The sequence below is a fragment of the Ornithodoros turicata genome, chromosome 4, assembly GCF_037126465.1.
Source record: "Ornithodoros turicata isolate Travis chromosome 4, ASM3712646v1, whole genome shotgun sequence".
Taxonomy (NCBI): Eukaryota; Metazoa; Arthropoda; class Arachnida; order Ixodida; family Argasidae; genus Ornithodoros; species Ornithodoros turicata.
This window is the reverse complement of record NC_088204.1, coordinates 81,162,434-81,172,020: the sequence shown is the minus strand read 5'-3', so window position 1 is coordinate 81,172,020 and position 9,587 is coordinate 81,162,434. Positions and strand designations below refer to the sequence as shown.

Sequence of the window (9,587 nt, the reverse complement as noted above, 5' to 3'; positions counted from 1 at the left end):
AGTTCACACAAGATGCAACATCGGGTTACGACGGTTACCAACGGTTACGACAACGTTTCTAAACAGAGGGAGAGGGTGGTCCATGGTCAGAAGACATCTGCGTTTCTCTGACTGGAAAACTCGAGGTCCGACAGAAGTGATGGAGCAGGGCCGGTGCTAGGGGTGTGCGGGGTCTGAGGCAAAGGCACATCGCGGAGCCTGATTCACACAAGCGGTAATGAAAACATAAGAAATGATAAGATTTTCGCAGTGGGAGATTTTAGGAGTACGGGAAATGGCAGCAGGAGGTGAGGGTGCGAAAACTCTGCTTGCAAACGCGGTCAACCCGACTCAACGTTGCCAACCCGAACAGGGCCGTGTCTCCTTTTCGAACCTCGAGGGCCCGAACTCCGAAGGCTTCTTTGTGCATGACAATTTGCGGAGAGTGTTTCATGTTTCATGCTCCCATGCCGGTTATGAGTGCTGTTACTTTCTTACCTTCTTCAAAGTTGTTGAGGGCAAAGTACTCCTCTGTACGTTCGACGTTTTCATCGAAGGCATTGAGTTTTCCGATAAGGGGTGTATACTCATTTCGTTATACTCACAGTTGGCAGATGGTTGCTTCTATGCTAAAAGACACACCCGATCATTGGATGATATCCCATCGATGTGGGAGATCCCATCCCCCGTCGCCATTTGTTGTATTTTCCAGCTATTTAATTGAAATTACATCCGAGTACATGGGAGCATAGTTTCCGTTACGGAAGTCTCTGCGCGGCTTGCGCGTGTGGTTGAGCGCTTCGCGTTGTTACCTTGTTACATTCCATTACGCAATAGCACACAATTACCAGGGGCGATCGTTCATCCGGTGATAACTGCGCCGAACACGACAACTGACGTGACAAGAACTGCCCTATTGCTTTTACCAGCATGTCGTTCTGCAAGGTTAGAACACAATTCACAACTTTTGCGCCCTCAGGAACACGTGGCTCAGCAAGGACAAGACCAGCCGACTAGAGCCCTGCACCATCCGCGGATGGAAGCGGATATCCGCGGATATCCGCAAGATGCTTGCGGATTCGGATGAAAATTCAGAACTTTCTGCGGTGTGCGGATCGGATGCGGATGGCGCGAGGTCGGATGCGGATCGGATGCGGATACGAAGGCAGCGGATCGGTATCGGATCGGATGCGGATATACCGCGTGCTATAATTTTTCCACCAGCAATTTGCGCTGCGACAGCGAGCGAATGCTCGGGTTCACCTTTGACCATGCACGGCCAAGACGGGAGAGAAGGCATTCTGGCGTCTCGAACCGCGCTAGCACCGACGAGGTAGCGTTCCACGCGTTACAGAAGGCTCGCCATAACGCGTTTGTTGAAATGTTTACCTTTGCTTGTCGTCGTGAGTCGTTCCGTGACAGCATGGAGGCATCCGAAATTATACCAACATATGCTTCCGGCGGTCTTTACGCGTCCTTCGAAACGTGCGGATTTTGCGGATCGGATGCGGATGGTGCGTTTTGGTCAGCGGATCGGATGCGGTAACGGTTGCGCGGATGCGGGTCGGATGCGGATGCCAAAAAACTCATCCGCGCAGGGCTCTACAGCCGACTTGTCTGGGTGGTCACTATACCTTTTAGTGAGATACAGTATATACCTCCTTGTTACAGCATCCGCTTGAGACTCGTCAAGAGGTGGTAGGCATCCCGTTTGCTGAGGCTACGCTACCTTTCGCACATAGAGATTGGACAGGGTGTTTATAGTGGGGTGTAGCGCGAAATCCCCCGTCTCATTTCCCGTTTCCCCCTGTGCCATTTCCCCCGTGACAGTTTCTGCGTAGGCTGCGTTTCAAAAAGGAAAGGAAGACTTTGCAGGCCGTCAGCTGTGACAATTTAGCGGTTGAGCCGTCGGTATCTAATCAAGTGATACGTCATTAACGGTTGGGTATACGGGCCCTTTTTGGCAGTATACTCAGCATTCCATAAGGAAACACTTCCTATATGATTATCTGACAAAACCACCAACCATATGAAGGGACACGATCGAAATGGATGTTCTGAGGCTGGAACACAGAAGAACAAGGCTAACCACCTAACAACCTACAGCTTGCTAACCTTTTCAATGGCTTTCTTCTTTCATATGAAGGGAGGTGAAGCCGATAGTAATCTTATCTGTTGGCATGCCTTCGCCATGCCTTTGTGTCGACATGTACTCCCCCTACCGTTCTGTATAAAACCAGGTAATAAAGGGGCAACAGGTTGTTGCTGTTTGGACTGGCACTTGTAAGCCTCGCTTATCCTCCATTTGAGTTCGCCATGGAGATCCTCAAGAGTCACAGAGGAAATGACTTTGCGGTACTTGGTCGGTACAACCGTTCGGGACAGCCTGCAGCACCACAAAAAGAATGGGGCAATAGCTTGGAGATTTTCAAGATGCCAGACTACGTAACGAATGCGAAAAAGCAGGGAAAGGATGGCTCGCGATGACACATGAAAGACAAAAATCAGCCCTAGCTTCGACTACGGGTCGCACTTTTGTTATCAGGGCTGTCGGAAACAACATAAACGACCCGTTCCATGACATTTGACAAGAACTATATTTGGTAATATTTCCTGTGTACCAATGCCCACCCCACTCTGTAATATGCCCCGCGTAAGGGCCCTGAGGATAACGAATAAATAAATAAAAAAATAAAAACTAGAAATCCTCGAACACCAAATGGCGCTATATTGGTAGGAAGGAACCAGCGACTGATCTCAGCAGTTTTGTCAAAAGCGCCCTTGCGAGCAATAAATGAGTTCCACCACAGATGGACGAGTTCGACAACGAAATTCAGCATTTTTGCGGCATATAGACCGGACACGTTTTAAGCCTCGCCATTTAAAAATAAAAGATTACAATAAAGTTTTTAGCCTCCCAAAACAACTCTTCGGTTGCAGCCTTTGCGGGTCACTGCACTATAAGGCGTGGGAAATGCGACGGGTGTTTCGTGGCGGGGGAATCGGGACGGGGGAGTTTAAATCGGGAGAATCGTGGACCACCCCTGTACAGTGTACCATTTTATAAGGCACATTTTTCAGGGTGTTACGTTCACTTTGTGTGACTTTTACTTTCTGGAGGGAACGTTTTTCTGAAATGGAGGAAAATTTGCCACCTACACTCTTAAAAATGAACTTCACCGCATAGCATGCTCCTAGCCAACCATCATCTCGAGTGATATCGTTATCTGCCCTGATTTGTTGAAAATGGGAGGCGTACGCCTTTTCTGTGACAATTATGAACAGCATAAGTGTCATTCAAGAACGGTGTCATTCGGGATGATGGTTGGCTACACTCTTAAAAATGAACTTCACTGCATAGCACGCTCCTAGCCAACCATCATCTCGAATGATATCGTTATCTGCCCTGATTTGTTGAAAACGGGAGGCGTACGCCTTTTTTGTGACACTTATGCTGTTCATAATTGTCACAGAAAAGGCGTACGCCTCCTGTTTTCAACAAATCAGGGCAGATAACGATATCATTCGAGATGATGGTTTGCTAGGAGCGTGCTATGTGGTGAAGTTCATTTTTAAGAGTGTAGGAGCGTGAAAATGTGGTGAAGTTCATTTTTTAAGAGTGCAGTTGACATCTTCTTTCCTTTTTTTGTTTTCTTTTGGCACGCTGTCATCTTACAAATTTCACGAGGCTCGTCTGTAAGGGAAAAGCTCAGAATAATGGCATTTCTTCAACCATTAGATTTCCCCAGCAATGATTGCGACACCACATACTGAGTGTACATCACTTTATTGTCTGAACACGAACACCTATAAAATCTATTAAAATATTTGTACATGTTGCACGCTTGGGCTGCCGGAAAGGAATTCACAACCGCATTTAACAGATTAAAAAAAAAGGAACTGTTCCTGTTTCAAGCTGCGTGGGCTCTTTGTGGAGACGTAACCCTGACGATGCAACACCATCAAACGAAGTCAGCGATATAGCCGTGCGTAAGACAAGGCTGGAGTTCACCGCGTCAAACGTACTGATGACCTCGGTCGATACACGTAGATATATCTGTACAACAGTCAACAAGAATATATTTGTTTATCGTACAAACGCTGTGCTTAACGCTGCGAGAACAATGTTCAATAACACATGTACACGTTGCACACGAAAACTCTGGTTTATGTCCCAAGTTGTTACCCAGATATATTTTGCGAATGTCACCGCTAACTCTCGAAACAAGGTACACTTGGCAGCAAAAAGGGCTTAGAGGGTCTCGCGAGAATGTAATGTGGTTGGGCTGGTTCGAGATTAAATTCACGAAACAGTGCGCGTGCCAGAAGAGCGTGAAAATCACGCCGGAGGGTCATAAAAATATTACGGTACAGATTACTATGTTCGCAATAATACTGGACATTCCTTTTTTTTTTTCCCCATCGAAGGAACAATATGAAGGCTGTTCAAAAAGAATCCGGGCTGGAATTATCTTTAAAAAGAAAGTTAAAATATAGACGGGTTTCAAATTTTAATTGCCATCAAAGTTCTCCCCTTCCAGAGCTGCACGCATTGTTTCCACTGACCGAAGTATTTTTAAACGTTTTTCTTTTTTTTAATGGCCAAGAACTGCCTCGTCACATTCGTCCAATTCTCCCAAACATCCTGAACTCGCTATATAACGTGGAAATGCGGGATAGTTGACGTGGTTTTGAAGGAAACAAGCAGCCATAGAAAAGGCGCACACAAGGACGAAACTCAAGCAACGAACACAACTTCTGACTCGCAAGTGAAAGGTAAACTTATAGAGGCTCTTGCAGTTCATGGGCACTTTAAATATATACTGAATTCTGAAACTTTTATTGACTGGAAACACGGTTTCAAAAACATACAGTCTGACGCGCGAAGAAGGGGGAAGAAAACGTGAAGATGTGTAGAAGTAATTATTTTCGCGTTTCTCTGTAGAAAATGACAACAACAACAAAAACAACAACAGTTATATTTTGACGACGAAGTGGGGCGGTTTTCCACTCTATGAGTGGATATTCGCGGGAACCTAAATTAGTGATCGCGAGAGGTGTCGAGGTCATTGTTCCGTCTTTTGCTCCTATAGCTCCCGTCGCTTCAGGGGTCCATGCCAGATCAGGTTACATTCCAAGCAAGCCATACGTCGGCGTTTCTGCTTGTTTCGGTAACTAGAGTAACAATAGAATCAATGCTATATGGGACAGCCCCCAGTTTTGACACTGGCAAGATTAGCAGACGGAAGTGCAGTTTTGCAGAACACGCGCTACTATCTGCATTCACCCCAGGAGAGGGCGTACAATGGTGGCTAACATCTTACAAAGACCTCGGGATCAAATACTTCTACAGTAACCGTGTATTCACACGAGCGACATCCCCCCAGAAGCGGAAGATGCGAAAAGCGTCATAGCTTTCTGCGGTCACGTGAGCGCTCAACATCGTGTCGTCATGTACATTGCTAACCGTGGGGAATATCCTGCTACACAGCCGCAAGCTATTCCGTAGCAGACGACAGGAAAACACGCTGACGGTGTCGTCTGCTAAGTGTCGTCTGCTAAATGCGCAGTATGCCACTTCCGATATTCCGCACCGTGTGAATGCTCAACATAACACGGATCGGAACTTCGGCTCTGTGAGCAGTGCGTTCGCTTTTTCTTCTACTAGAACATTCCGTAAGGATGTCGCGCGTGTGAATACACGGTAACACAGACACACACATACATTGGATGGTGATGGGGGGGGGGGGCGATTCACCGCCGCTGAGCATGTCAATGTGCAATTCCTGCGATATAGTAGCAATCGAGGAGGCGGTGCGCTCACACAATGCTCTTCGCGAAGAATAGCGATTCCCAGATCGTTTGCCGTTCAACTGCATTTTGATTTTCTTACAGGGTTTGAGCAGCAAGGAATGAGGAGTCCTCCGTGACTCTTTCCGCTTTCAAAAAAATAAAAATGCAAATATAGTTGAAAAGAAATATATTTCAGGATGTTCGGGAGATTGAAACGAATATGACGAGGCAGCCCCGTCTTGGTTCTTTCCAACGAAGGCTTCAACAAACTTGTTTCGGTCAGTCGGAACTGCGGTCTACTATACAAGTGTGTTGCTTCACTGGCGACTAGACTTCAAATTTGTGATGAACGAAGTAGGGCAAGAACGGCGAGATAGCTGGTATTCTTTGCGTTTGAGGAATAAGAGGCTCAACACAACGAAGTGAAACTCTGTCTTGTCCACTTCGGTGCTTCGCCATTTTATTCCTTAAACTCGAGGAAATGTTGCTTTTTATTATTACGTATTTTTTTAGTACTTATTATAAGTCCAGCCCGTATGCTTTTTGAAAATCCCTCGTACACATTGCAACTTTTATTGCAGTTTCATAGTAAAGCTCCTCTTGCTGCTATCAAGTTTGTATCCTTCCGCTAACAATATCATCCCAAACACTGCCCGGAAACGACGATAAAATCTGCAACAGATTCACGCCTGTACATGTCACGTGATGTGCGCTTGCATTGACACGGAACTTGCAGCGGTGCACTCACTTTGTGATAGTCCAAAACGTGAAGAATCACAACAGATTTGATGTTTGCCATTACACGTTGATTGGTTACAGGAAATAACCGGTGCCCAGCAACTGTCACGCAACAATGAGTATTGGCTATGTGTGCAGCGTTCAAGTGAAGTGTGCATTGCGTTCTGTGTTGATTAATTGTAGTATTTATTTCGATCATTCGTGCGGTTTGCCGAAGGCCGCGCGGTTACGCTGGGCCGTATTCTTGCTGCAAACGTCGACATATACGTGGTGTTTCATATGTTATGTTACGCAATAACGCAGAAATGTTTAAAAATTAGATAACAGGAGCGTACAAAAACAAAACAAAAGAAAAACTGCAGCATTCATTGCGGTTTTTCCATGACCACTCCCACGATTTTGTTTACCTTGATACAGTATACTTCGTTTTGCTTTCGTTTCGTCTTTTGCTAATTAAAAAAGAAAAAAAACACACTCCCAATGCAGCTTTTTTTTTTTGTGCCAGTATTTGCAAAACGGCCAGGCAAGAATCGATTGTTATTGCGCAAAACTTCTCATTTGTCATCTTTCGGCGAAATTATTCCGCGCTACCTGAAGAACCTGAAGGTTGTAACTACGTGATAATTTTGTATGCTATGTAGGTAAATTTCTTTAGCCACTCAGGCGTCTATGTCGAGGAAGCGTGCATGAGTTCAATAATAACACACTTCCGTTTTAATTCGCAGTACACAGGCAAAAAAAAAAAAAAAAAAGGAAACGACACGTTTTTTTTTTCACACTGTGCGGTGTTCATACACACATACACCCATTTAAAACGGCAATAACACACACACACACACAAGTATCAGAGCTTTATATTACGTACCCTCATTGAGAAATATACGGAAGACTATTCTAACACACCCGTGTCCAAGGACACACCCACTCGCACACGGTATACAAAACGGACTCTCGATATTTCAAAAACTCGTATACTACGATGGAGGTTTCGTCAAACGGGAACAGGAATGTGTTTGAGTTATCGAGACTCCGTTGCGTGTACACTTTTTTTAGCGATGTCTTTCCGCCTGCAACTTGTGTTCGGTGGCAGTTGTACGCACTTTGAAGCGGCGCCTTCGTGTTACAGACGACGTTAGGCTTAGCGTTAGGCCTAGACGCAGGCGTTATAAGCCCAGTTCAGGTGCGTCTAGCACCGCGACTCCCGGTACAGCAGTGTCGCATTGCAACCATACGAGTGGTTCATGCTTATACGTTACAACCGTGCAGAAATCTCGTCAGTAAGTACCTCCTCAAGTATTATGTGGTCATAACACCATTTTCACTGTCGTAAAACCTGAGTTCTCCTCGTTCAGGCTTGTTTCGTGTTCGGTATATGCTGCACTAAGTAGGTGATCATGTGATCTCTGTACAACAAAGTGCTAAAAAAATCTTTAAGATTAAGTATCAACCATTTACTTTGTGTTTCCGATTGTTCCCAGTGTTGTGTACTTCTTATAGAATAGTTAGGAAGTGTAAGCGAGCTGTTGATATAGATCCATACTGAAGAACCCCGAGACGAGGGACACGGAAGAAAGGGGGTTTGTCCCCTTTTTCCCGTGCCCCTCGTCTGAGGGTTCTTCAGTATGGGTGTACTTATTGGTGCCTTCTTGAATTTCGAGATGTTATTTCCCTCTATTGTTAATTACGCCAGATATGAAAACTACGTTGACTGTGCGACCACTTTAACACCAGCCATGCATACACTGGTTGATTCCCGGTGACGTTACGCAACAATACGTAATCAGAAAAAGTTGGCTTCCTAGTCAAATTTCACAGCCCATTATATACATCAAGTACGTTTTTCATAAGCTAATATTCTCGTAATATTTATTCCATATATATTCTTATCCCGTAATATCCGCGTAAATAGTTTAGTAGATCGCAATGAAATTAGTGTCATTTTGTGCTATACTTCGTCGTACACTCTTAAAAATGAACTTCACCACATGACACGCTCCTAGCCAACCATCATCCCGAATGACAACGTTCTCTCGTCCCCGATTCGTTGAAAACGGGCGGCGGAGCCTATTTTGTGCTCATTATGCACGGCACAGAACAGGCTCCGCCTCTCGTTTTCAACAAATCAGGGACGAGAACGTTTTTCATTCGGGATGATAGTTGGCTACACTCTTAAAAATGAACTTCACCGCATAGCACGCTCTGCGCCAACCATTGCCACGAATGATAGGGTTATCGCTTCTGATTCGAAGAGAGAGGGGGGCGTACGCCTTTTTGTGTCAATTTGGATACATGATAATTGACACAAAAAGGCGTACGCCTCCCTCTCTCCTCGAATCAAAAGCGATAACCCTATCATTCGTGGCAATGGTTGGCACAAAGCGTGCTATGAGGTGAAGTTCATTTTTAAGAGTGTAGGAGCGTGCCATGTGGTGAAGTTCATTTCTAAGAGTGTATTTAAAGCGGAGACGTTTTTTAGCACAAAACGCGCGTCCCTATTAACGGATGAAAGCCTTTTAGTGAGCCATACCAATACTGTTCCCACGACAACAAGCCTTCCTCCAGTTCTAGTGCACATCTTTTCCAGCAACGAATGAATGAATTAGTTGGTGAGCACATGAGGCGTGAGACGCTGCTGCGGCTTGGGGCTCTGGCACTCCTGGTGACGTTAGAAAGGCATCTTGAACCTGAGACCGCGCCATCCCTAACTACTGCAGCAGCCGACAGCCTTCACTTGACTCTCCCGCCGGATGTACTCGTTCATGTTGAAACGGGAACTGTCGTGGACTCCCTTCGTCATACGCTGTTTCAGTTCCCTGCATAGACGAAAAAAAGGTAGCATGGTACATTGTGTGTCTAGGTGCTGGGCCCATGGTCCAGTCCAGCTCATACACGCCAAGGTCTGCGTCACCTCTGGGACTTCTTGTCATCAACAGGCCTCTCCACCCTGCTTTGATTACCGGACCCCTCATCCTATCCATCATCATCTCTCATCACGTACAAGTGGCACTGGGGCAGCGCCCAGCCTGCTGGCCGGCATCAGCCCCATCTCATCATCGTATCTCTATTTGTGTGTCTAG

General features: G+C 45.8%; 1 protein-coding gene across 4 annotated transcripts in view; it reads right to left on the bottom strand.

Annotated features, from left to right (window-relative positions):
* Window positions 1-3,747: 3,747 nt before the first annotated feature.
* Window positions 3,748-9,587, bottom strand: part of LOC135392107 (ras-related protein Rab-37-like) — a 63,398-nt gene continuing 57,558 nt past the window's right edge. For 2 of the 4 annotated variants that reach the window (XM_064622782.1, XM_064622780.1), the window contains 2 exons: window positions 9,038-9,323; window positions 3,748-4,036 (listed from right to left, as the gene is read on the bottom strand). In XM_064622782.1, the coding sequence (XP_064478852.1) occupies window positions 9,212-9,323 (112 nt within the window). In that variant the 3' untranslated portion in view covers window positions 3,748-4,036; window positions 9,038-9,211. Of the gene's footprint in view, window positions 4,037-8,904; window positions 9,324-9,587 lie in introns of those variants that run through there. The other 2 variants (XM_064622781.1, XM_064622779.1) reach the window with 1 other exon arrangement.